Raw genomic sequence first — 27,871 nt, 5'->3', positions numbered from 1 at the left:
GTACAATTCTATAACAAACCATCCATATATTGCATTATGTGTTTAACACCCCAAGTCAAATCTCCTTCCATCACCCTTAATCCTCACTATACCTCTTCTAGCTCCCACCGCCCTTTTCCCCTCTGGTAATCACCATACTGTTGTCTGTGTCTATGAAGTGCTTTTGTTGTTATTGTTTTGTTTTTTGCTTAATCCCTTCACTTTTCACCCAGCCCCATAACCCCTCTCCCCTCTGACAGCTGTCAATGTGTTCTCTATGAGTCTGTTTCTATTTTGTTTGCTTATTTTGTTCATTAGATTCCACACGAGTGAAAGCATATGGTACCCGTCTTTCTCTGATTGGTTTATTCACTTAGCATAATGGTCCATCCATTCTGTTACAAAGAGTAAGTTCTCCTTCATTTTTACAGCCAAGCAGTACTCCATTGTGTAAATGTACCGCAGCTTTTTTACCCACTCATATACTGATGGGCACTTGGGCTGCTTCCAAATTTTGGCTGTTTTATATAACACTGCCATGAACATAGGGGTGCATATATTCTTGTGAAATAGTGTTCCAGGTTTCTTCAGATATATTCCCAGAAGTGGAATCACTAGGTCATAAGGCAGTTCCATGTTTAATTTTTTGAGGAAACTCCATACTGCTTTCCACAGTGGCTGTACTAGTCTGCATTCCCACCAACAGTGCATGAGTGTCCCCTTTTATCCACATCCTCACTAACACTTATTGTTCGTTGATTTATTGATGATAGCCATTCTGACAGGGATGAGGTGATATCTCATTGTGGTTTTATTTTGCATCTCTCTGATGATTAGTGACACTGAGCATCTTTTCATATATCTCTTGGCCCCATCTGTATTTCCTTTTTGAAGAGGTGTCTAGTCAAGTCTCTTGCCCATTTTTTAATTGGATTGTACGTTTTTTGGTGTTCTTTATAAATTTTGGATATTTACCTATCAGAGTATCATTGACAAATATGTTCTCCTATGCAATGGGCTGCCTTTCCTTCTGTTGATGGTTTCCTTGGCTGTGTACTGCCATGTCTCCATAGATGAGCATGATGAGACAGTGGGTTTCAGACCTGAGAACACAGGCGGCACCATAAGCCCCTTCCCCTATGGGAACTCCTCTGTCCCTGAGAGCTCAGCTGTGCCAGGTGGACTCTGCTGCCCTGCACCCATCTGTAATTTGTTTTTTAAAAATTCCTTTCCCTTTGGAAGCAGAGTTCCTGGTGAGAGTATTTCAGCAAGTCATCAGCCATCGAGTAACTAACGGGTCTGGGAAATTACACCACAGCTAACAAGGTATCAGGGTGCATGCAGCCAGAGAGGTCACCCTATCCTCTCCTGCACTCTCCCCTGTTCTACCTTCCCACACAGAAAACCAAGTTCTCACCTAGTGCCAAGTACAGCAGTCTTCACATAGTAAAGCATAAATCACTAACACTATCACTTAATGCAGTCTTTAGCTGCATACCAAGTGCTTTCAGTATCTCATTTAATCACAAAAATGGACATCTTACAGTGTTTTTTAGTTTACAAAATGTTTTAGTCAGCATGTTTTCATGTGATCCTGCTGCCAGGAAAGTTAGTAATCCTGTCCCCAATTCAGAGATGAGGAAACTGACCTCCAGAGAGGCTAAAACAGGGCTGGTGAGAGATGAGGGGAACAAATGGTTAACTGCTGGGTTCTGTAATGTGGATGTAAGACTGGGGAGGGGCTACCTGGTCCCTAAAAGCTGCACAGAGCCCTGAACTCCTGCGTGAGTCATTAAAAGCAAATTCAAGTTTGTGAGTATAGCTGCCCCCAGTTGTCTCTCCAGCTCCCATGGAGATTTGCAGACATTAGGGAAAGGATGCATGATTCCCATATGCTCTAAAACTCAGCAGCAACTACCTAAAGGGCAAGTGGGTTATAGAGCCTGGAAGTGTGTGTCTGGGGCTAGCGGGATAAGCACCTCCAACTCTGTCAAAAGCCTGTTAGGTTTTATTCAAAACTGCTGCTTTCAAGTCTTGGCAATTTGGGCTGTGTAGACGCTGGACTCTGGCTAAGGAAAGGGTGAAGTGAGAGAGAAACGATTGAAACAAAATTCTCGCTACATTCTTCGGGTGACAGATTTGGAACATGAGCTAATGCATACACCAGCCTAGCCAAAACTGAACAAAAACAATGCTATCAAGAGCTGCCTTGGGGCATCTTTCTGAGCACAAAATAGCCTCTCCCCAGCTCCCTCCCAGCAGAAGCTCAGTTTTTGTTGTTTTTTTTTTTGTTTTTTTTTTAATTAATGCAAGGGTATGGATAATCCTTGCAAACCAATATGTCATTTTGTTTAACTTCAGAAATATTTGATCACATTGATTTGGGGGGTGGGGGGGGGTGTTCTATAGCAGGAATATTTAATCTCTGCAGTAACTAGTGTGAGCAATTCAGGGAGGGATGAGACACAGAATATGGGCCCCAAACAGTGGGGGTCCCATGACTGACAGGAGGACAACAGTTAACTCCTAAGCCGGACTTTGACCTTCGGGTACACTCACAGGGTAACAGCTGTTTTTTCCTCTTGCCTGGAAAATTTAGAACAAGTTCTAAATCACAAGAATCTTTTCCTTTCTTTTATGTTTTCTACATTTTTTTTTTTGGTTCAGTTTTGTTTTAAAATATTTTTGTAGTCTTCCAGCAGGAAGCAAAAATAACAAAATCAATTCCCAGATGGTCACACAGACAAGATTTGGGTTCTTATGAGATGAAAGAACAATGGCCCACAGCGTGAATGCAATTTATAGTGTATGTGAAAGATGTCCATCAAGTATACACTAAGTAGAGTAATGTTAATTAGAGCCCTTTTGTATATGGCTTGCTGTTCTGAATGTTTGCTATTCTGAATGGGGAGAAGTGAACGTGGAGGTTGGAGACCATTTACACCAGTGGTCGCCAACCTTTTGGACCTCATGGACCACCAGTTCATCTAATCTAAGACCAATGTACACATAGCCCATGAATGAACTATGTGATAAAATACACACAGCAAAAAAGAGGTGCTTTGGGCTAAATGAGATTCTTACAAGGATCACTGAAAATTTAACTGAATTTTGGCTCTTAGTATATATGACACAGACTAGAAATCAGCAAGGGGCAGTGAAATTCATCTGGGACCTCATGGTCGAATGACCTTTAGGGCCAGAAAGGGCTTTGGAAATGCTCTGGGTCAGTTCTCCACTGCAGCTGAGTGCTGGACTCTCCCAAGGAGCCCTGAAACCTCCCCAAGCCCCAGGCACACCCTATGGATGGCACCAGAATCTCCAGGCAGATCCAGGTCTGGGAAGCTGGTTAAAAGTACAGCCTGGGGTGAAAACCATGGCTCCTTGAACCTCCTCATTTGACAGAGGAACGTATTGGTTGGCTAAGGTGCAGGAAAGCAAAGTTAAGACTTTAAGACAGTTTCTTTTTTTAAACACCAGCATCATTTACATAGTAAAGTTGATTGCCTGGAGGTGCATTTAAACAAATATTATTAGAGAATATACTATTACAATTTGATTAGTCGCTGAGCTTGGGGAAAAAAGGACCCCACTCAAACATTCTGGAGTGAAATTATAATAAATATAACCGAACAAGTTCCCAGTGAATAAGGGAAAGGAGGAGATGAGACAACGAAAGATTGTCCTGACTAAAATCCCACTGTTGTATCTGCATAACCCCTCCCCAGACCTCTCCACTATGGGGCCCCTTTTGTAGGAGATTACATTAGAATGATCAACTGACCCAAATGATACCAACGCATACCATGATTAAGACCCAGCTTATTTCCAACCCTCAGATGGTGAGCAACTCGTTTCCAGAAATCAGATAATATAACCCCAGGACACAGGCACTCCCTTGATGCCTGTGGTGTTCCTTCTTGAAAATCCTTTTTCCTGGCTCATTTCTCTCTGTCATTAATATACATTACTCATGTGCTAACTTGAAAGGTTTACATTTTGTTGTGGTTTTCCCCCTCTGCATCTCAGAAACATGTTACTACAATTATACAAGTTTGTCATCCAAGGAAAATAGCTAACAATACCAACATAAATCAGTTCCCAGGGCAAAGGCATTAAAAAAATCCCCCCCTGGAGTTTTATTTCTTCACTTTGTTTTCCAGAAGGCCACATGCTATGTTTTAATCTAAAACCAATGTATACTCAGATTGACTGAAGACCAGAGTTGGAGCTACAAGTGATTTTAAAGATCAAAATGTGCTATTCTTTATCCTTGAAAAGAAAAGCTTAGTTCTAAACTAAGAGTTGTGTTCTCATCCATTTCTCTAAAAGAGGAAATGTGTTTGGGTCAGCAGAGTCATAAGCATTCTTTCACCCAAGAACCCTGCCACTTCTGGCCCCAATTTTGGGAGGGGGTTAAGCTGGTTTCAGGATTAAACCCGTGGCTTTCAGCTCTGATGTAGGGGCAGTGACTAGTGATGTACCACAGATGACACTTAGTGCAAAGGCCCCAGGCTCTTGAAACAGACAGGAGTTTAAACCCCAGGTCTGGTGTTTTCTGGTTATGTGCCAGTTAGGCTAATTATCCCCCTAATGATGGTTAGAAAGTTGTTCTAAAAATCGAGGGCACTCATGTCTGTAATGACCCAGTGGAGGTGTTTACAGATACCATTGCCAGGCCATTCCTCTACAGTTCCCCACCAACCTCCCTCTCTCCTTTTCCTCTCTGTCCTTTTCTTCTCTTCCCATCACACAGATTTCTTTCTAATGTATCCCTTGTACATTTAATGCTCACTTGGGCCATTATTCAGTTTGCATTACCCTTCTAACAGTTTCTCCTTTATCAGTCCACTGCTTGTTGGCATCTCTGTAAATTCCACTCAGCCCAAACCTGGGGCAATGTTTGGTATCTATGTGATAGATTTAGTCGTGTTCTTTCAAAACATGAGTTTATATGCCAATGTTTTTGCTTTTAACAATTTATGGAACTATTAGCAATCTGAACCACCTACAAAAGAAATGCTGTCCATGCCAATCCAGTTTTGATTATTCTGCAATGACTTACAGACAAGAACATTATGGGCTATTCCAGGAAGGACCACTGACATGGTACATGATCCAACACTGCTGGTTTGCCTGCCTCAACTTCCCTCCCAGCTCTATAAGTCCAGATAGACTACACACTGCAGCAGGTAACTGTTCCTCACCTGCCTGCCTCAACTTCCCTCACAGCTCTATAAGTCCAGGTAGACTACACACTGCAGCAGGTAACTGTTCCTCACCTGCCTGCCTCAACTTCCCTCACAGCTCTATAAGTCCAGGTAGACTACACACTGCAGCAGGTAACTGTTCCTCACCTGCCTGCCTCAACTTCCCTCCCAGCTCTATAAGTCCAGGTAGACTACACACTGCAGCAGGTAACTGTTCCTCACCTGAATGATTTTTTTGGGAAAAAACACACAAATGTTTCTGTGGTAGGCAGTTAGACAGACATGAGCAGAGCAAGAACTATAGTCCAGGTACAGAAGGTCACCAGGATGGAAGCCCTGGGTGACTAGCAAAGGATAATTATAGGGTGGGACCTCATCTCCTGGGTGACCTTTCCTCACCTAGCATATCGCTGGTCATGTGCTTATACCCCGACTTTTACTTCCCAGAGATAACACCCAGGCCTAGTTATATTTCAGCTCCAGGCCAAGAAAAGCAGAAAAACCAGACAAGTGATGCCATGGCCAAGGCTGACCTCAGGACCAGCTGTATTGACTGAAGACACTGCCCTGGTGCCAACCAATCAGTCAGTAAAGACTCCAGCCCTGAAAGGACACACCTGGAAAAGTGATGAATATTTTATTAAGATCTTTCCCTGGGACTCCCCTGACATCTCCACCCTTAAAACCTTCTCCTTCCAGGGAGCACACCCATGCCTTTCCCTTCCTCCACCCGCTCTCAACACCCTCTGGCACAGCACCTTTACCTTCCTCACTCCTAAGCTCCAAGGGCCCTTCCTTTACCTCCACATCTTGTTTCCTCAACCCATTTCTTCTACAAATTACTTCTTCTATCTCGGTGATTTTCCAAATAAGTGCTCTCTTACAGTTTGAGTCTTGGCTCTGAATTCTTCCCGAGCTAGACTCAAAAACCGAGGTTGCTGAACCCAGGTCTGGACTCATCCTATCGGTCTAACACAGTGGTTCTCAACCTTCTGGCCCTTTAAATACAGTTCCTCATGTTGTGACCCAACCATAAAATTATTTTCGTTGCTACTTCATAACTGTAATGTTGCTACTGTTATGAATCATAATGTAAATATCTGATATGCAGGATGGTCTTAGGCGACCCCTGTGAAAGGGTCGTTCGACCTCCAAAGGGGTTGCGACCCACAGGTTGAGAACCGCTGGACACCTGGCGTGCTTTTCCTGCTGCCAACATTTCCATTCATGAATATAATATACATGCTGGTGAGATCATACCTTGAAGTGAAAAAGTGTAAATCATGTAAATTTTAAACTGCAGTTTTCGTGGCTTTGCAGTAACTGTTTAAAGATGTAAACTGTCTACTCTGAAAGATGGCTAAACCTAATTGTTTTAAAAAGAGGGAAGAGGTAAAGGATTACTTGAAGTATTTTCATTCCCGTTAAGATGACTACGAAGGACTTCTGAAGGCCTGACTGCTGGAAGCTCAGAGAACCTTCTTGACCCCTGCTGGGTGTTCATTAAGACACGCTGAGCAGGACTGCTGCTGGCATGAAGGCACTTAGTCCAGGGGAGGAAATGTCTGTGAGAACCCCCAGGAGCCCTGCCCTTTTCTCACATCTTATGGACACAGAATGAAAGAGCTAATATTGTTTCTAACCCCTATTCCTTATCAAGAAGAAAAATGGGGGGAGGAGAAGGGACGGATTTAGTAATTGTCTCCTGAATGACTGAAAATTGAAATCAATTGTCTTCAAAGGAGGAGTTCTGTGGGCATGGTGTGAAGTAAATAAAACAGGTGCCAATGTGCAGCTTTTAAACCAAAGATGACAAAGCATTTGGTTAGCGAACACTTGGAGCTTGGGACACAATAAAACAGCCCTGGCTCCAGGCTAAAAATCTCCCAAGAATCATCATATAATTTTTGGTCAGTTCATCTATTGTTTTCACCTGCAGTTTTGAAATGTACTTGGTATTCTTAGTTAATGGAGCAGCAGGCTGGATGGGCAGGTGATGAAATGACAGAGGAGTGAGCTGAGGGAGCTTCCCTCCAGAATAGTCACAGCTTCTTACTTCATCAAAGGAGCCACCCAGGGCCGGTCAGACCACATTCTCAACAAAACACATATTTAAAAGCACATTTAACAGGCACCTGAGGCGCATGTTTTCAAGTGACCTAACTGTTATATTTGGACTTTCACTCAATTCATATAAAATTCTACTGCTAATAGATGTAATACATAAAGCCAGAACTGGTCTGCAAAGGTGACTCAATGTACTGAGCCTATAGTACAGTCTTTTAAATCCAGTGTATGGTTGTAACTTCTTGATTCATGGGATTGGAATGAAGCTAAAAAGTAGGAGAAGGTTCATAGTGAAATATTATAGTTTTATCCCTTACTTCTTACTCACTAGTTATTCGTTTCTTGTTTGTCTTTACAGAATTTCTTTATTCAAGCAAATACAATTTTATTTTCCTTTCTATATACAAATATAAAGTATACTTAGCGATGTCCTTTGAGGATCTTTCCATGTAGGCAAACAGACAACAGCCTCATTGTGTTACAGCTGCAGAGTACTCCATAATTTACTTAACCAGGCCCCTCCTGATGGGCATCAAAGCCTCTAATCTTTTGCTATTCCACACAAAGCTATGGAGTATAACCTTGAATGTAAGCACAACTGAAGCAATTCTGATGGAAACTGGCAAACTGCTCCTCACAGACACTCTACCATCTTCCATCCTGTCTGATGGTTCTTGTTTCCCAGTCTCAGCAATCAGAGCAGATGACAAACTGTTGCTCTGGGGTCTCCCAGTCACAGCCCAGCCTTATTTCTCTTACTACGAATGAGGCTGAGCATCTTCTCACATGTTTTAGACCCTTTTTCCTTTTCTGTGTGCTGTCAGTTTAGATGCTCTGCCAATCTACAGTGTTGCTTTTTTTTTTAGGATTTCTAGAAGTTTACATATTAATTTTTAGTCATATATCGGTGATATAAGTTGTGAATAGTTTTCCTAGTTTTTCCTTTTCCTTTGTTGGTTCCCTCCCCCACCCACTGCAAAATTGATTTTAATCAATCTTTTATTTCATGGCTTCTGGATTGTAAATCAGTTGGAATGGTCGCCAAACCCATCACTATGAAGAAATTCTCCTATGTTTTATTCTGGTATTTAATTTTTGTGTTTTTTTTTTTTATTTAAACCCATGCAAAATAGAAATATTGCTAAAACAATCCTCTTGTACCCCCACCATATTCAACAGGGTTTGCCAAAGTTATTTGTAGATAAAGAAGCAAACCCAATATATCAAGTCATTTTAACCTTATATACTTCAATATGCATTTAAAAACATAATGTTTTCCTGCATAACCATTATGCTATTATCACATAACAAAATTAACAGCTATTTGGTATCATCTAATACTTGATCTACATTCCGTTTTCTCCAACTGCCTCAAAAATCTCCTTATACAGTTGATTTGTTAAAATCAGGATGTCACTGTTTTGTAATGTTTGAAAACATTTAATTGTTTAAACTTTTTTCCTTTGCTAGACATCAGAGGATTTAGTTAGAGCCTGTTTTTCTTTTGTTTCCATTTTTAAATCTTTTCATTTTTCAATTATAGTTGACTCATTATATTAGTTTTAGGTGTATACCCCAGTAATTATACATTACATAATTTACTAAGTAATCATCCTGATAAATCTCACACCCATCTGACACCATACATAGTTATTAGAATACTAGAAGCCCGGTGCACGAAAATTCATGCACTGGAGGGGAGTCCCTCAGCAGACCTGCCCCCTCTCACAGTCCGGGAGCCCTCAGGGGATGTCCTACTGCCGGCTTAGGCCCGCTCCTCTGCAGGAGGCGACTGGGCTGATCAGGGGAAGGTGCTGCCCCTATCACCCCGCTGCTGCTGCCATCACTGCCAGCTGTGGTGGCTGCAAGGCCTGAGCCCGGGGCCTTGCAGCCACCTGAGCTCACAGCTGCCTGAACCCATGGCAGCCGTGAGCCCATGGTTGCCATAGCCCCGGGCCTCACAGCCACTGTGGCTTTGTATGGATAGATGTCCAGAAGACATCCACCCTAATTAGTTAGCATATTACCCTTTCATTAATATAGATTATTGACTATATTCCCTATGCTATATTTACATCCCCATGACTATTCTGGAACAACCAATTTGTACTTCTTAATCCCTTCACCTTATTCACCCCTTCCCACAAAACCCCTCCCATCTGGCAACTGTCAAAATGTTCTCTGTTCCTATGAGTCTGTTTTTGTTTGCTTGTTCGTTTATTTTGTTTAAATATTGTTTTTTCTTTCTTCTTCTTAAAGAAGACCCTTTAAGATCCCATGTAATACTGGATTGGTGGCAATGAACTCGGTTACCTTTTTCTTGTTTGGGAAGCATTTTATCTGTCCTTCAATTATAAATGATAACTCTGCTAGGTAGAATAATCTTGGTTGTAGGTCTTTGCTTTTCATCACTTTGAATATGTTTTGCCAATTCCTTCTGGGTGCAAAGTTTCTGTTAATAAACCAACTGACATTCTTATGGGAACTTCCTTGTAGGTAACTGTTTTTCTCGTGTTGCTTTTAAAATTCTTTGCCTTTAACCTTTTGCATTTTAATTATGATATGTTTTGGTGTGAGCTGGTTCATCTTGTTTGGGACTCTGTGCTTCCTGGACTCATATGTCTATTTCCTTCACCAGGTTAGGGAATTTTTCTGTCATTACTTCTTCAAATACTAGTAGGTTTTCAATTTCTTGCTCTCTTCTCCTTCCGGCACCCTCATAATGCGAATGTTGGTATGCTTGAAGTTGTCTCAAGGGCTCCTTACACCATCCTCATTTTTTTTTTTTTTGGATTTTTTTTTTTTCTTTTTGCTGTACTGATTGGTTGTGTTTTGTTGCCTTATATTCCAAATAGCTGATTTAATTTCCACTTTACTTACTATTTTTAAAAAATAAATTTTTATTGATTTCAGAGAGGAAGGCAGAGGGAGAGAGATAGAGACATCAATGATGAGAGAGAATCATTGATCGGCCACCTCCAGCACATCCCCCACTTGGGATTGAGCCTGCAACCTGGGCATGTTTCCTGACCGGGAATTGAACTGAGACCTCCAGGTTCATAGGTCAGCCTTCAACCACTGAGCTACACCAGCCAGGCTGTCCTGTTGATAACCTATAAATTATTCTTCATTTCAATTAATGTATCCTTCATTTCTGACTAGTCATTTTTTATGCTGTTGAGGTTCTCACTAAGTTCATTGAAATCCTTATAACCAGTGTTTTGAACTCTGCATCTACTAGATTGTTTGCCTCCATTTTGTTTATTTCTTTTTCTAGAGTTTTGTTCTGTTCTTTAATTTGGACCATGTTTCTTTATATCTTCATTTTGGCAGCCTCTCTGTGTTCATTTTATGTATCAGGTAGAGCTGCTACATCTCCCAAGCCCCACCCCATAACAAAGAAACAGGATTTCTGGAGGATGAGGCCCAGACATTAGGATTTTAAAAAGATTCCCAGGTGATTCTAATGTGCAGCCAAGGTTGAGAACCACTGGCCTAAGTGAAGACTGGCAGTTACCTCTCTACAAAACCCCTCTCTCTTCCATCCTTGCAGATATCTGTATCCAATTAAGCCCTCACACTGGGTAAGTCTTCCTTCACTCCCTCTAGTCCCTCCCTTTGTCTTCCTGTTGTTGTCATCTCAGTCTGAGACTTGCACAATCACAGTAGCATCCTAGCTACCTCCTCAGTGCCTCCTCTTCCACCCTCCCCCTTCATGCTGTGTGAGCATCTGTCCCATTAAAACTCCCATGGTTTCCTGTGGCCAATAAACACACACCACTTATCTTGTCATTCAGGCTCTCCAGTGCCAAATAGTGTGCATTCATTGTACCTTCATCTGCACGTGACCTCCTCCATCTTTCCACTTATCTAAATCCTACCCTGCCTCATTTCTCTCTAGGTGAGGAGGGGAGTCTCCATGAAGTCTACAGGACTCAATCGGCCTCCTGCTCCTCAATTCCTACACCTCATCACACACTTTATCCATTTGTGAGGATTTGTGTGTGCGCTCACCTGGAGCTTCTGGGCTGCCAGAGGAGCCTGTGTAGTACCCAAAGCATTGCTTGCTCATAAAAACTCCCACGTTGCAGGCGTGCAGGCAGGAATCAGCTGTCTCCTAATTCCAGCACATCAGCTCTCTCTGCTCTTTCAATATGTAACATCTTGTGTTTCTTCCTGCCTTTTTAGGTAATAAGTAACACATAACACTAAGTGCCTGAGAAGAATGTGGCCTTTTTCTGCTCAGCCCAGTGACTGCACTGGTGCCAGTCTCTACAATCCAAGTTTCCTGTGCCTCACTGAAGTCCTTCTTACTGTAATTCTTGGTTTACTTTTGTTCAGTGAAAAGGAAGATTGCCCTGGCTGGTTTGGCTCAGTGAATAGCATCAGCCTGTGGACTGAAGGGTCCCGGGTTCGATTCCAGTCAAGGATGCATGCCCAGGTTGTGGGCTCGATCCCCAGTGTGGGGCGTGCAGGAGGCAGCTGATCAATGATTCTCTCTCATCATTGGTGTTTCTATCTCTCCCTCTCCTGGCCTCTCTGAAATCAATAAAAATGTATTTATAAAAAAAAAGGAAAAGAAAAGGAAGATTGTTTTTTATCTTCAGTGCACAGTTCCTTCACATTTCTTTTTATGTCTCAAAGCACTCAAAAGCCCAATGTTTTTAAAGGCTTTATCTGTTTTAAATGTTAGGGCGGGGCACTGGCACAGTACAGCTCCTGGTCATATCAGATAGAAGCTGCTGTGGGAGAACCGCCAGTAACTGTCAGGTGGTTGCTCAATCCCAACTGCTCCTGAGCCAGGACAGGATGTGATAAATGTCTCTTTTTAGCTCTGGAAGGCTTGTCCCTATGACATAGAATGGTTCAAATGCTACCCCTTATTTAAAATAAAAGTTACTTGGCATTTATAACATCCTGGAATATTCTAAAGAGGAATGGGGAACAGACCAATGTCAAAGGTAGAGAAGTCTTTGAATTCAGTGGTAACCAGAGGTAGGGTTGACTATCATTAGATGTGGCCACAAGGCAGTGAATCCCCAGCCCTGTAGTATCTTGCACATGAGAAAAAGGAGTATCTCAGAAGCAAAGCAACTACTTGGAGAATTTTTGGTTACAATCAGTCAGAATTTAGAGTGACTCCTTCAAGGTGACTGGAGCCAATTGGTTCCCTGGACCCCACACTTGGAACATCCTAGGGCAGTGGTTCTCAACCTTCCTAATGCCGCGACCCTTTAATACAGTTCCTCATTTTGTGGTGACCCCCAACCATAAAATTATTTTCGTTGCTACTTCATAACTGTAATTTTGCTACTGTTATGAATTGTAATGTAAATATCTGATATGCAGGATGTATTTAGGCGAACCCTGTGAAAGGGTCGTTCGACCCCCAAAGGGATCGCGACCCGCAGGTTGAGAACCGCTGTCCTAGAGGTTCAAAGCTAATGTGGCTATTATAAGAAAAAGGGGCCATGCCAGCAACAAGGAGGAGAATCTATCATTCCATGGACATTGGGCTCCAGGAGATACCCAACAGCCTAGTGGGAGAGGAGGAGGTATGGAATGAAATCTGTTGGCTCCTTTCTCCCCAGAAATCTTCTACCTTCCCGAGGTGACAGCCTAGATGTTGGCAGGACTCCCCTCCTCAGCTATCTCAGAAAAATGTCAATTCTCAGCCCTTCTTCCCATTACAAGTAAGAAGAGAATCTGCTTGGACCTCGGGGACCGGGGGTGTGACAGCAGAATGGTGAGGTCATCTGAGCAAAGGTCCCAGGGAGCCTGGAGACTCCTGGGCAGTAACAATTGACTATAGGTTTGTAATGGCCCTTGTTCTTGTTATTCTCAGGAAAACCTTTTAGAGAGCGTTCTGCTATGCCTTTCTCATGTATTGGTAGTGACATCAGGAAATAGAATGACTGAGCGTTCTTCCTATCAGAAATGAAAGTAGTTGTAGAATTGGTGGGCTGGGCTGAAGCACAGTTGGATCACTTGCCAACTCATCCATCTCAGCTCTGGATCCGGTAAAAATAAGAAGAGTAAATCGAGATCTCTCTTGGATTTTAAATGTGGTTTTTCTAAAGGATGTTGCACAGTTAAATTTTTTTTCCACAAAATATCCTTCGATTCTTAGTAAGCTGATTTTTCTAGTCACATATGTCCTAAATACACAGCTTATTAGAACAATGTCCTCCAAGTCCCACTGCTGGTGGGTCCACTTATGTGCCGATGCTGAATGGCACTGGACCAAGGTGCATTAGAGGGAGGGGCAGGAGAGTTCATCAAATTTCAGGTTTTATTTTATTTCCATCTGGCCATGGAAAGGAAACCACTGTCTCTTCTGACCATGATAGGCTGTCTGCCCTTCCCTCACATAGCAAGGTCTGCTGTAGAGAAGAGGCAGGGCCTTGGGCCTCAGGCAGTTTTTCTGCATTAGTGTCTGCACAAAGCAAAAGTCAAAGCAGGGTCAGACCTATACCTTCCCTAGTGCCTGGTGCAGCCTGGACTCTCTCAACCACTGAGAAACCCAAATGCCTTGGTTCTAGTCATGTGTGAATATCAAATACAATTGTCTAGGCAGACCCCAGAGAATCTCTGGGTTCTTTCAGAGTCAACAGTCTCTGCCCTAAACCCTCTGCCCCTTCCCTTCCAGGTTATAGGTCAGTGATGACGAACCTTTTGAGCTCGGCGTGTCAGCATTTTGAAAAACCCTAACTTAAAACTCTGGTGCCGTGTCACATATAGAAATTTTTTGATATTTGCAACCATAGTAAAACAAAGACTTATATTTTTGATATTTATTTTATATATTTAAATGCCATTTAACAAAGAAAAATCAACCAAAAAAATGAGTTCGCGTGTCACCTCTGACACGCGTGTCATAGGTTCACCATCACTGTTATAGGTGGAGCTTTTCAGCAGACACCTGAATGCAGACTGTTGGTATGGTGACCAAGGGCTTTAAGGATCCATAAGCAAATGGGGGTGGGGAAAGATTTGTGCTAGAAGTGACAACTCAAGATCCAGGTGGCTCTGCTAGCACCTCAGTAGCCCAGAATGACAGTGTTCACATCCCCCAATGAAAAATAATCAGAAGATGAACAATGGTAGTGATTTAAGGCTCTAGCATAGAAACAGAAACTCAAAAATTCACGATTCCCTGTGAATTCCTCAGAGGACTGACAGAATAACAATGCACAAAAACATTTTTTTCGGTCAGCCATGTCTAAGTTATTTTATGTACTTCATATGCTTCATAGTATATATATTTAAGGAGAGTTTCAATACCAGAGAAGAAATGTTTTCAAATGGACTATATGATACCTGTCTGCAAAAAGCAATGGATTTTATATAATCTGGTGGGGCTGTCAAACCTTAATGACTCTTCTGCCAAAATGATCTTGGTCAGTGAAAACCATCAGACAAATATTTATGATCAGGGTGAAGAGTGTTTATCCTCCAGCAGTTAGCTTTTAAAACAAAAGAGCTCTGACTGAAGGTGAGCTGAATGCAGCCAAAGTTGGTGCTGTGCACTCCTTGGAAGAGTGATTCTCACAGCCTCCGTACAACCCTACCAGTTCACAGCATCAGCTATGAGTAGAGATGAGCATTCGTCTCTTCATGGCAGTACCTATTTTTAAAGGCCAGCACACACACATACAATATGATATGGTTTCCCTCAGAAAATCAGAACTGCCAAATCATTACCACATTTCTAATTTTAAATTTGAGTTAACAAACACCGAAGTAGAAGCTGAGGCTTGATTTTAATTGTTGCTCTACTAAAATTAAACTAGAATGTCATGTACTCATTTTCTCCATATTACTAATGGCAAACTACATTTTAAAAAAATGTAAGTAGATTGTTTTTGGTTGTTATTCATATCTATTCATATATACATGTATAATACATATATATATATAAACACAGGTAACAGTGAAGAAAAGATTATCAATTAACTCTAAGAAAAAACAAGAGTCTCTTCCCACAATATATAATAATGCTTAAAAATAAGATTGTTTAAAACTATAATAATTTTTAAAAGATCATTTGTAGTATTAACAGCATTACAAAGCTATTAGAACTGTTTAAAGTAGTTTTCATGTCTATACAAATATTTATCTATAATAATAAAAGGGTAATATGCTAATTAGACTAGATGTCATTCTGGACATCCTTCTGGATGAAGCCAGGACCAGAGGGAAGCTGCCTGGGACCGGGGTGCCTGCCAGCAGCCAGAGGAGGGAAGCCAGGGTCCTGGATGCCAGAGGGAAGCCGGTGCCAGCAGCCGGGGGAAAGAAGGCCTACTTTCGTGCATTGGGCCTCTAGTATGTATATATATATTTTTAAAATTATCATTACACACATTAAAACCAGTAAAACTTACAGATATCCATGGCTATGTTGCTGTTGCCTTGACTTATCAACTAAAGTTGAAAGAGGAGAGGCAGCAACAGAAGAGAAAATATGAGAAAATAGAAGTAAAATAGGAAGAAGATGAAAATGGAACAAGGAGAGGAAGGAAGGAAGGAAGGAAGGAAGGAAGGAAGGAAGGAAGGAAGGAAGGAAGGAAGGAAGGAAGGAAGGAAGGAAGGAAGGAAGGAAGGAAAGAAGAAAGGGAGGGGAGAGAAGAGGGTAGCTGGCAAGCGGAGGCAGAGGAGAAGGCTGACTCTCCTTACATTGCCCCTAAATATTCACCCACCCCTCTGACAAATCAAAGAAGGTCAGGTGGTAACTCAGATAGTCAACTGTGTTGGTTATTTTCAAAACATTCATTCAGCTCAACAGCTAAACTATTTTTGATATATAGTCACCTAATCCAATTAACACATTTATTCATGCAGGCTTGTTGCAAGGGTTAAGCAGGGGACATGAGGAAATAGCCCTGCCTCTTTATTCCTGGCACTGTGCTTAATAAAAGCTTCCTAGATTCTTTTAAGAAACAGGTAAGTCTTGTTGCACTTGTGATTGCAAAATCACCCTAGTATATGTTGATTTTAGATGAAAAGAAATGCAGTGGAGAATGACCTGGCCTCCTGTGTTATTCTGTATGTTAGGACCCGTGCTTTCCCTGAGCTTGCTCAGAGTAGTCAGTGGCTTCAGGAGGGTGAAAGGAGGATGGCTTAATCCCAGGGGAAGTTTCCCAGTTAGGCAACAAGTCCACTGAGGCTGGAGGCTGAATGGGACGGCAGGAGGGGCATTCCAGACTGAGGAGAATCCAATGCAAAGGCAGAGTAGGGAAGCCCATGGCATCTGGAACAGGACTGCCATTGTGGTGAGAGCCCAGGGTGCAGAGAGATGATGACTGTCTCAAAAGCAACTCACCAGGCCTCCAAAGGACACCACCACCTGGCCTGTAGACCCACGGACAAGGGGTGAGAGCCCAACATTGGACATTAACTGTCCCCTTCTTCACCCTGACACATCCTCCAGCCCTACATTTCCTGCACTGCCCAAGATTCCCATCTTCTTCTGTTATTGGTTCATTCTAATAATAAAGGTTCTGGGGGGAAACTAAACACATACACACAAGTCAGAGGCTTGAGAGCAGAAGAAGCCTTAGAAATGGTGTGGGTCAACAGTTGGTGTTTTAGATGAGAGGTTTTAAGTGACTTGTGCAGGTTCACAGGGCTTCTCTGTTGCTCCCATCATACTGTCCACTTGATGTTCTGAACTGTCAGAGGTTGACAATTGGCAGACACTTGGGGGAAAATACACAGTATCACCAGTAGCCAGAGTACATACTCAAAAACACCTGGAATGAGTGAATAATGACAAGTGTTTTGCATGGTTCGCTTGGTAAGTACAAGAGCTCACACAAGCCATCATCACAGAAACATCTTCTAATGACATACATCACAGCTCATCTTTAGTTTGTTTCCATAAGTGTAAAAAAGTTAAAAGCAAATTATTTAAACTAATTTCTCACAAAGTCCCGTGACCTTAAACTAAATCAAAACTTAGGAAACAACAATAAAGCTGCCAAAGCACATGTTGGCAAAATGTGATGTTACAGACCCCTGAGCCACTTGATACTCTCAGACTTCCTAGCCACACTGATTGTTAAGCAAGTGCTGCCTCTCATAGTAGCCTGAAGGATTCAACTCCAATGTTATTAGCAATGGTCAAACTATTTAGAGCAAGGATCTCTGGATACAAAATTCAAAGTGTCGAAATGAACATTTAATGTGTTCTGTGCACAAAAGAACCTACAACAGTGCACTCTGTGTGTGTGTGTGTGCACACGTGCGCATGCATGCTTGCACTGGGGATGTGTATTTGTGGATTGTTGGGAGGGTTGGTGTAGCCACAGTAAAGTTTCCTCTAAGCTTCCATTTCTTTTGAAAATCACACTATTTTATATTTTCCCTTGCAATCCAAGATTCACAAACCATGTGGACACATCAGCAGGTGACGCACCGTGGTCCTCCAACTCTTATCAGCAGATGCATAAGGCGCAAACCCACTTCCTCTGAACTTTCACTGTGCAGATCTACTGCAGTTTGAACTCAATAAAATTAAGTCAAGTTCAAGTTCATTTCCTCAATCACACTAGCCACATTTCCAAGTGCTCAACAGACACCTGTGGCTCATGGCTACCCTACAGAGCAGCACCAACCAGATAGTATTTCCATCAACACAGACTGAACAGTGATGACCCAGACCTGTGAGCGGCCCGGACCATGTTTCAGTGAGTGGTTGTGCCACTACAGAGCTGTGTCCTCCAGAAGGCATCACATGAAGACCTCTAGGTACTTCTAAGATCCTCAGTTTTATACAAATAACCACACTGAGATGTCAGACTCCATGTGTTTGTTCTTAACTCTTTGGGAGTCACAATCCCTTTAAGAAACATGCTGAAAACAATGGGTCTTCTCAATTAAATGAGTTTTCAAAAAAGGGAACATTTTCATATAGTTAGTTGTTGGGAAATATTCTAACCTTCTAAAGTCTGTTCATGAAACTGTTTAAAATTATCTGCTCAACAAAATCATTTCTATCGTGGTCATCTGAAACATAATTTCCCTGCAATAACAATTTTGTCTTCACCCTGCCCTGTGGTACCTACTTGTCAGTCTTTTTTCTTTTTCTTTCTTTCTTTTTTTTGTAATTTGAGCTCATTAATTATGGAAAGCATCACCAGTTCTCACATTATTAGCCAGAGAGATGCTGTGCATAAAAGTTATGCATAGCATACTCTGAAAACTCTCAATTCACAAAACTCTCTCCATTAAAATACCAAGGTAATTTGTTCTCCTCAAATCTTAGAGCATCCATTTACCATGTAATTGCCATTTTTATCTGGAGCTACTGAATAAGTTATAATTTACTTTTAATGAAATAATTATCTAGTGAATGGCAAATGTTGGAATGTTTATAGCCCTGTGAACCAAGTATGGTCTTCACAACTTGTGCAAAATTAAATGTAAAAATGGTACTAACTTACAATGGATGCAGGAAGGTGGCTAATGTACTGGTTTGAATAAAATAAGCTTTACCAGTGGTAGAGGTGACCAGGTGAATAATCTTAAAAAAGAAAAACACACAGAAAGTAAATCATGGATTCCAAAATTTCTTTGTAAAATGGCTTCTCACACTACTTGTGACACACAATAGTTCATTTGATAGGACTTAAGTTCTTTCTAAACTCACTGCAAAGTCTTCAGGTAAAACTACCTTTATTTTCAAATTTTTGCTCGCTTTCATAATAAAAGTTTCAAGAGGGGAAAAGTCTGAAAAGTAAGACAGAAGTCCAGTTGATTAAATGATTTATTTCTGGAACATTCCGGTTGAATGATATCAATGTCAACCTTTGCCTTGGCAATGAATCAAGATTTTATAGATAGTACTTTATGACAGTGGAGAGAACATGGGTTTAAAAAAAGAGATGGGTATCTGACCTAAAGACCCTAAATTTAACAGATTTTAAAAAAACAAAAACATATAAACTTTATCAATATAACTTATAGGGAAGGTGAGAATTTTGGAAGGTGGAAAATGCAAACAGTAGGTAGATACTAAGTTTAGTTAGAAAGCATGGCAGGTGTTTCACTAGTAAATTCTTTCATTGAAGCACTTCAAAGATAGAAGCCTGAAGATGAAGAGAATTCTCAGGGCACTGAATGTGACTCCATTAAAACTTAAGCTCCATGAAGACAGAAATTTTGTTTTTCACTGTTCCTTCCCCATCACCTGTGCCAGAGCTCAGAAAATAATTGTTGATAAAGAATGAATACCTGGTAGTGAGTTAAACTTAAAGGGGGTGAAGGAAACTGAGCACAACCTACTCCTGTTGTCAGCAGGAAAATTTTGTCCCAGGCATTAGGAGAAACAGCAAAATTCCAAAGAAGATAAGAATAAATCAGGTTAGAGGAAAGAAAATTTAAGTATTTAAATAAACACAAAAGAAATGAGAGCTTAATCTGAAGAGACGGCAGGAACTTCCAAAAAAAAAAAAGGACTGAAGAGACCACCAATGGTGATCAGGAACTGAGAAGGAAGTATTGGCTACACACTTATTTCACAGAAGCCAGCAAGTACAGTAAGAGGACATTTGCTCAAGACATCTCTAACTTGTCCTGCTCCCACCTGAACCACCACCTTCCAGATACAGGGTCTCCTTCCCAGGGAAGGTCAGAATATTTTCAGCTCTGAAATCTTGGAATTACAAAGTCCAAATAAGTAGAAGGATCTTAGAAATCCTTCAGTCCAATACTCATTTCAATAAATGAGGCTCAGAGAGGTTATGAACTTACCCAAGATGCCCTGGCCGGTTTAGCTCAGTGGATAGAGCGTCGGCCTGCGGACTGAAAGGTCCCAGGTTCGATTCCGGTCAAGGGCAGGTACCTTGGTGGCGGGCACATCCCCAGTAGGGGGTGTGCAGGAGGCAGCTGATCGATGTTTCTCTCTCCCTTCCTCTCTGTAAAAAAATCAATTAAAATAATAATAATAATAATAATAATAATAATAAAGAACTTACGTAAGATCACACAGCCGGTTATTAAGATCAAGGCTGCTCCCAAGTACTTTTCAGGGTCAAACACCTTCAATTTCCAAATTCTTCCTTCACTGAGAGCAGGGAAAACACTTCCTGGGAGCGTTGGGAGGTGGTTGAGGCTGAGTAGAGCACAGTGCTTGTTTGCTATCCTTTCGTATTACTTTCCTCCCATGTGTTCCCCACTCCACTTCTTACTGTAACTCTCTTAAATATTTAAGAACTGTTAGCTCCCTGAAAGCGCCTTGAAGCCTCCAGAGAGAACTGATACAAACCCAAATCAATAAATTCTATCTCAAATGGGAGAATACTGTTAGAGGTACTATGCATCACATGAAGCTTACTCATCCTAGCCAACTGCATTACAATATTTATCCACTCACAGAATTTTAAAATATTCAACACTTTCCATCAAAAATGTATGAAATGATAAAGCCAAATGATTATGCATATGTGGCTAAAATGAGCATCTGGTAGAAATTAGGACTGTGAGAGTAATTTGGAGAGCCATATACCTTAACATTCCCATCTTTTTTTTTTTTTCTCTAACCTGGCTCAAACCTATAGAGTCATCAGCTGCATTAGGTACCCAAAGCAATACTTAAATAATAATAATAATAATAATAATAATAGACATTAAAATGTAATTTGTCTTTGGATTTCATAATATCAATTGTTAAAGGAATGAACTAATTGCAAAATAGATGAATTTGGCAAAAATTCTGTGACCACTGGTACATGGTAAATTAAATTATCTTTTCTAAGAAAATCTGTATATAAAAACAGTACTAAAACTTTCAAAAATTATTTTACCTTTCATAACCTACCAACTTCTTAATTTAATAATATTTTTCACTACTGAAAATCAACTGCTTTCCTAATTGAGTCTTTGGCTGGAGTGGCTTGTTTTTATTGTTGAGTGTGCAAGTACATGTGTATATTTTAAAATTTTGGTTTAAAGGGAGAAATTAGATATAGTATTTCCAGAATGTATAAAAAGACCAGGGCCTTAAAATATTTAAAGTATTCAAAATCTTAAAAATATAAAAATATCAATATAATCCTTCTGTTTAATGACAGTTTATATCCAAGCCTATGTTATTTTCCAACTTTCTGTACTTGGGAGGTAACTAAAAATCCAGAAGAAAATTAGAGACCTCTGATTAATCAAGAAACAGTCCAGAAATTGTAGGTACATTATTTATAAAAGCCCTTTAGGTCTTCTCTTAGAAACCACTTGGTTTTTTTATACATACTTCTTCTATCAATACTGGTTATATAGGATACAAATCCAAACATAACTAAGTAAAAGTGAACAACTTCTAATTAAAAAAATAATCTAAGCTATAAAGTCCAAATTAATATATTCCATCTGAAATGGACAGGACATCTAATTCACAGCATAAAGAGCTGAGCAAGTGAAGAGAAAATGATTTAGAAAATAAAGGCCTATTGGTAGGATAGCTCTGCAGTCTATGGACATTCAGTGCTGAGGTCAGAGCCCGTCAACCGTCTATACCTGAGATGGAATCCTTACAAAGAGGTGCTCAGAGGTAAAGCTCGGGAAGATCAAAGCAATTGGGATGTCTTGGAGAGCAGTGCCCACTGAACTGTGGGTGTTGAGGAGTGAATAGGCAGTGAAAGAAGTAGATGATAGCATGAGGTCAAGGAGAGCTTTATTTAGGATGGAGGAAACTTGAGCATGTTTTTAAAATGAGGAGAAAGAGCCAGGAGAAAGGCAGAAACTGGAAGTAAGAGCAATGGGGAACAATTGTGTGGGCAGAGCAGGGAGGGATAGCATGAACAGCCCAAAGGAACAGACCAGCCTTGGAAGACCACCTCTATCTCTGGGAAGCCTTCTTCAAATCCCCATCTGACTTTATTCCTCCCAACTTGGTGGTTCTGCAAGTGAGTCATTTAGAAGAGTGCTACTCAAAGGCGGTCCTCGGACCAGAGGGATCAGATTCACCTGGGGGCTTGGTCGCTGCTATCTGGTTCTACCAGGTCTACTGCCTCAGAGGATCACAGGTGATGCCTACTGAAGTTTGAGAAGCAATGGTTTAAAGCAGTGACTATAAATATGAGCATTGAAGGTAGATATATCTAGGTTCAAATCCAGCTCTACCCTGACACCATGGCATGAGCCCTTGGGAAAGTGTCTCTAAACCTGAGTTTTGTCCCCTGTAGATTGGAAATAATGATAGTAATATTTCTCAGGTGCCATTGTAAAAACTTAAATAAGATAATGTAGGTAGAGAGCTTGGCATTGAGCTTGGAATACAGTAATAATAGATGACATGTTATTATTGTTCATCGCTTCCAGCCTACTTGTATAATAGCTTCGTCATGTTTATGTCTGAACCCATGCCGGGAAGGGGTTCACCAAGGACAGGAAACACACTTCAGTTGTGTTCATCTTAAGGCATCCAACCTGGAGATGTGCACACAGGTGTGAAATAATGAAGCACTTAACCTGCTGAAATGAATCCAGCACTGTGACCTGAGTAAATCGACTATCCCAAAGCAAATATTAAAGCTCTTTCTTTGACTATACTGACATAAAAGCCCATTAGAAATAGGTTAAGAACTTGTTTGGGATTAAAGGCTCAACTTTCAGAAGAGAATAATAAAGTTATGAGGCGAAGTATATTCCTCTTCCAAAACCTCCCAAAACAGGAGTACCATAAGAAAGTGAGACAGAGCTCTCTTTGAACAGACATCAAGGTGGTAGGCTTCCCTTCTGAGGTCAGCAGGGCAAACCACTCTGAGATGTTTTATGTAAAGATAAAGTATAATGCTTGGGAAAGGTACATAAATGAAATCACACCACTAGATCAGTGGTCGGCAAACTGCGGCTCACGAGCCACATGTGGCTCTTTGCCCCTTCAGTGTGGCTCTTCCACAAAATACCACATGCAGGTGCACACATACAGTGCAATTGAAACTTCGTGGCCCATGCGCAGAAGTCGGTTTTCGGAAAGGAGATAAGACGAAGCAAGTATACAAGACGAGTGTGGATGGGAGAGTTGGAAGGGGTCGACCTCAGCGAATGTACCTCAGTCAGATTGAGGACGTTTTTAGCAAAGGCCAGCTTAGGAGTACCCTAATTAAGTTAATAACAATGTACCTACCTGTATAGTTTAAGTTTAAAAAATTTGGCTCTCAAAAGAAATTTCAATCGTTGTACTGTTGATATTTGGCTCTGTTGACTAATGAGTTTGCCGACCACTGCACTAGATGAATTCCTTCATTTTAGGCAAAACTCCAATAATGAAGTGGCTGATTTCATCGAATGTACCTTCATTTCCTGTGTTGGCAAAAGCACACATACATAAACCCTATCTGGCTTGTAACAGTAAGACAAATGTTTCTCTTTGCATTATTAGTTATGGGGGGAAACACAGCTTATAACACAGAACACCCACTTCTATAGTGAATAATATATAACACTGGCAAAAGCATTTTATAGAGTATAGTTAAATTTGATATGAAGAATTCACAAGTCCTTCCAATGCAATTCGGTTCAATCGACTTACATTTGTGGGACACCCGCTGGGCAACAGGCACTGGGCTAGGTCTTGGGGTGGCAAGAAGACTGGAGCCCAGAGGCAGAAGGTCAGAGGAAGCTTCTGAGAAGATTTCATCTGCTACGACTTCCCTGACAGGCAAAGGAAGGCAGAACACTTCAGGGAGGGGTGCCAGCAAAAACAGTGGCATCAAAGATTGAAAGAGGCTCAGGAGTTGAGCTTTAGCCTTTAATCAGTGAGAAACCACAAGGCTTGTAATAGTAAGACAACATGCAGAGCAATACGCTCAGATCTTTGTGTAGGAGGGTCAGTCTGAGGATGGACTGGGCAGCAGAGAACCTGGGGGCAAAAATACCACTGAGCAATGCAATCAGGGGTAGGAGACAAGGAGGCTCAGGAGGAGGTGATAGGCAGTAGCATGATTTCAAACTTAGTGGCCTTGGTGACTAATGGGAGAGGAGTCAAGGTGACAGCATGACTTCTGCATCAGTTACAAACAGGAGCACCATAGGTGAGACAGGGCTCTCTTTGGGAACTGTGGGAAATTCCAGATGGGGGAATTCTCCTGGTCACATGGAGGTCCCTGAGATGTGTGCGTTATTATACAATCGCAGTGAGTGTCCAGAAAGCAGAGTGAGGAGACACTTTCTTTGCATCGCAATAATAAAAGGAGGTCCCTGGTGGCTCATCCCCACAACTCTCTGTGAACCGATGAACCAGTGAACTTGTGCTGCCTTTTCTTTGGACATAATCCCTCAATTGTAGACTTTTTAATAACCCCAGGTATTGCCAAAGAAGTTCATTCTGAATGAAATTCAAAATCTTCCAGAAATGGCGTGTCTCAAAGATCTGGTTTGTTGAATGAAGTAATGTAAGGAGGGTGCTTTAACAGAATTTCCTTTGAAAGTTATGCTCCCAGTTTCCTGAGGATTCTCTCTGCCTATCTGCATCACCTCTCTTCTTCAGAGGAGTGACAAGGATAATCCACACCTGGCAGGACACCCAACTGCTTGGCTCCTCAAGAGTTCTCCTGGTTTGGTGAGAAGAGGCAGCCGAAATAATCCCAGCCCACTGCTGCTTCTGCTGTCCTGGGGGACCAGAGGGTCCTACCAGCATTTGGGCCAGGGCAATGCTTTGTCTTATGTGACTGTCCCACATTACAGGGTATTTACAATTCTTAACCACATTCCCTGTTCATTGTTGTGAAAACCAGAAACACCCCAAGCATTTCCAAATGCGTGTCAAAGTTGGAGTACTACCTTTGGTTAAGAAACACAGCAGTATTAACCTATGAAGCTAATTTCTATAAATATTCTCTTTTTCTACCTTATAAAAATAATTACTGCTCCTACTGGTCCATCTGATTTGGTATAAAGAAACAATCTTTTCTTTTTTTTTTTTTTTTACAATCTTTTCTTTTAAAGGAGAAATATGTAAAATAACTCTCCGATAGCTCATTGCTATTTTTTAGCAGAAGCAAATCACCAAGCTAAATTACAAACAGACCACAGACATCTTTAGGGCTTAAAAAGTCTGATACAGCATTTTTTCTTGGATAATTCAGAAATATAGTTCAAAATCTAGAAACTAACACATTTTTTAAAATAAATTCTGGAACATCAGAGGTTCCATAAATCAAACTCGAAGAATCAGAGTACCAAGATAAAGAATTCTCAAAACAAAGATCACATAAAAGGCCTACTGGTTATTTATACTTCCAGATGTATTAATAATAGGAACAAAATAGAACCTGCCTGTCTGACATCCATCCCCATTCTTGAGATATTATCATTGAAATACTTTGTATTGTAAATACACTTTTTATTCCAAGGCTTCAAGTGCTAATATTTAGAGAGAATGTAGTTACTAAATTATATATATATATCATATTATATTATTAATATATATCATATGGTTAGTATGAATCTATCAGTACTTTAAAGTAAGTTCTTTTTTTTTTTTTAAGAAAAAAAAATCCACTCATTCCACAACCGAAAGACATGCCCTGTGGTATCTATAGGAGTAATTTCCTGAGCTAGCACACCCTGGCAGAACATGCCAGTGCCCAAAGTCAACACAGCCTCGGGAGTACGCTCAGACAGACAGCATGGAGAAACCATTGCATTTAGATTTGTAGGAAGATTTTTCACTTACTTCAAATTTCTGTATAATCCTTGTTCCTCTATGTTAAAGGGGGAGGGGAGAATCACAGTGTACTTCCTTATTTTTCTAATTAAAAAATAAACAAAACAAAACACAGTATATCCACGAATTGGCTGAAGTGTCCTCAGTATTTTCTTTGGGTCTCCTCCTTTCAATGAACACTACTTTCAAATTCTAAACAAAAAGTAAAATATCCAAAGTTAGGCCAAGAAAGACTGTAAAAAAATCAAATATCACAACACAAACCAGGCAAGTGCATCTATTTGAAGTGATGATTCAGAACAGGATAAATTTAGAACGGTGCTCTCCACAAGGCATTTGGATGCCAACTGCAGTACACAGGTGAAGGCTACATCCCAAAAGTTTCTCTGAAAAAAGATCGCCAAAATATGATTAAAAAGAATCTTCTTTTTGAAGTTGTCAGTCCCCCGGTGTCCTTGACACTCAACTTCCCCAATCTGGCCTTGGCGTGGCCATCCATTACTGGGTAAATCCACGTGAAACCTGAGGACACTCAGCCTGGGAGGACACAGTCAGAAGCAGTGGGCAACTCGCAGGGGACCGGCCTTTTATGGTCTGAACTGGAGAGCCTTGATTCCAGCTAATCTACCAAAATAGCTCTTGGAACTCAGAGAAGCCCATCAGCTGTTGCAACAGGCCTGGCCAGCAGCTACCTCAAATGCAATGAATTCGTTCACATTGTCTTTCAGCTTTTTATATAGAGAAATAAAAAAATGCAACACCAGTCTATTGAACAGGCTAACAGCAGTACAGAATGGAGAGGGCACACATTTGTCTAACTCTAGTTTCTGAGTTAAAAAACAACAACACATAATCATTGATAAAGCTCAGCAGCCAACCGTTCAAAAATATATATGTATGCACATGAAACAACATGCTAGAATGGCACGGGTCTATTTACAAGTTTAGAACTGTGTAGACATCTGTGGATTTCTTCCTACTTCCAATAACTGTAGAAAATGAGTCATCAGAAGAAGGAATTGTGCTAGAAATACTTTCTCTAAAACAATACAAATATTTTATCTTAAAACCAAAGACAATGCCCTGAACTGGTAAGATCTATCCTCAGATGGATCTCAGGTCGCTCACCTAAAAAACCAAAGGAACCTTAACTAATTAACCTTAACTAAAAACAAACAAAAATCCAAAACTAAACAACAAACAAACAAAACTTATCAAGCACAACCACTTCTTAAAAAGCTATTTGCATTTTTAGATATTAAAACTAAATTACAACTCTGCTTACAAAAATACTTACAATGGTAGGTGTCCTTATTATTAGAAAGAATGAAAGAAAGTCTCAATTGTTCATCCTAACTTCATAATCACAAAGCCAGAGCTCCTGGGCTATAGCAAAAGCTGTGCTTCATGCCATCAGGCCTGGGTCCTATGCTTCTGGGTGTCCCTTCTCAGACCACCAGCTGCATCAGTCACCAGAGGCCTCCCAAAGAGGGATCTGAATTCCTGTTATTAATTAACCCTGCCGGACAATGCCTTCCCCTAAGCAGACAGTTCTTGAGCCAGGTGAAAAGATGGCAGAAACCCTGGACAGTTGAATAATTAAACACCAGCTTCCTGACTATTTTGTGCAAGGATTAAAAACAATTTGTCCAAGCCAAATTTTTTAACTCATTTCAAGATGACAATTAAAATTTCACAAGATGCCTTCTGCTTCCTAATCTCAGTCCTGGCCCTCATCTTATGTTCCCTTTGATCAATTTTGCCTTTCATCAATTTTTAATTTTATTTGGTCTTGCTTAATATATTTATATAAGCTGATTTAAACTCCTCCTAGAACAAATCAGAATAAAAATATATCTAAACTTATGTAAAAAAGTTGCCCATTGGGTTTTTAAGAAAAGATAGGAGGAGAAAATGAATCACTATTACTGTAACAATGCAGTTATTTTCT

At 40.8% G+C, this 27,871-nt stretch overlaps 1 protein-coding gene and 1 long non-coding RNA gene across 26 annotated transcripts in view; both read right to left on the bottom strand.

Annotated features, from left to right (window-relative positions):
• The window catches only part of SVIL (supervillin), a 265,091-nt gene that overhangs the window by 137,350 nt on the left and 99,870 nt on the right, over nucleotides 1-27,871 (bottom strand). For 7 of the 25 annotated variants that reach the window (XM_059711958.1, XM_059711966.1, XM_059711973.1 and 4 more), the window contains exon 1: nucleotides 15,641-15,665. The exons of 10 other annotated variants lie outside the window; for them this stretch is intronic. In XM_059711958.1, the coding sequence (XP_059567941.1) occupies nucleotides 15,641-15,650 (10 nt within the window). In that variant the 5' untranslated portion in view covers nucleotides 15,651-15,665. Of the gene's footprint in view, nucleotides 1-15,640; nucleotides 15,666-20,233; nucleotides 20,371-23,784; nucleotides 23,907-25,929; nucleotides 26,113-27,871 lie in introns of those variants that run through there. 8 more of the 25 variants (XM_059712036.1, XM_059712012.1, XM_059712113.1 and 5 more) reach the window with 4 other exon arrangements.
• On the bottom strand, nucleotides 266-8,439 carry LOC132242820 (uncharacterized). Its single transcript, XR_009454719.1, has 2 exons — nucleotides 5,412-8,439; nucleotides 266-5,186 (listed from the first exon to the last, which is right to left on the bottom strand). It is a non-coding gene; the product is annotated as an uncharacterized LOC132242820 (long non-coding RNA).

The sequence above is a fragment of the Myotis daubentonii genome, chromosome 1 (assembly GCF_963259705.1).
Source record: "Myotis daubentonii chromosome 1, mMyoDau2.1, whole genome shotgun sequence".
Taxonomy (NCBI): Eukaryota; Metazoa; Chordata; class Mammalia; order Chiroptera; family Vespertilionidae; genus Myotis; species Myotis daubentonii.
Note: the sequence above shows the minus strand (reverse complement) of the source record. Positions and strands in the feature narration are given on the sequence as shown.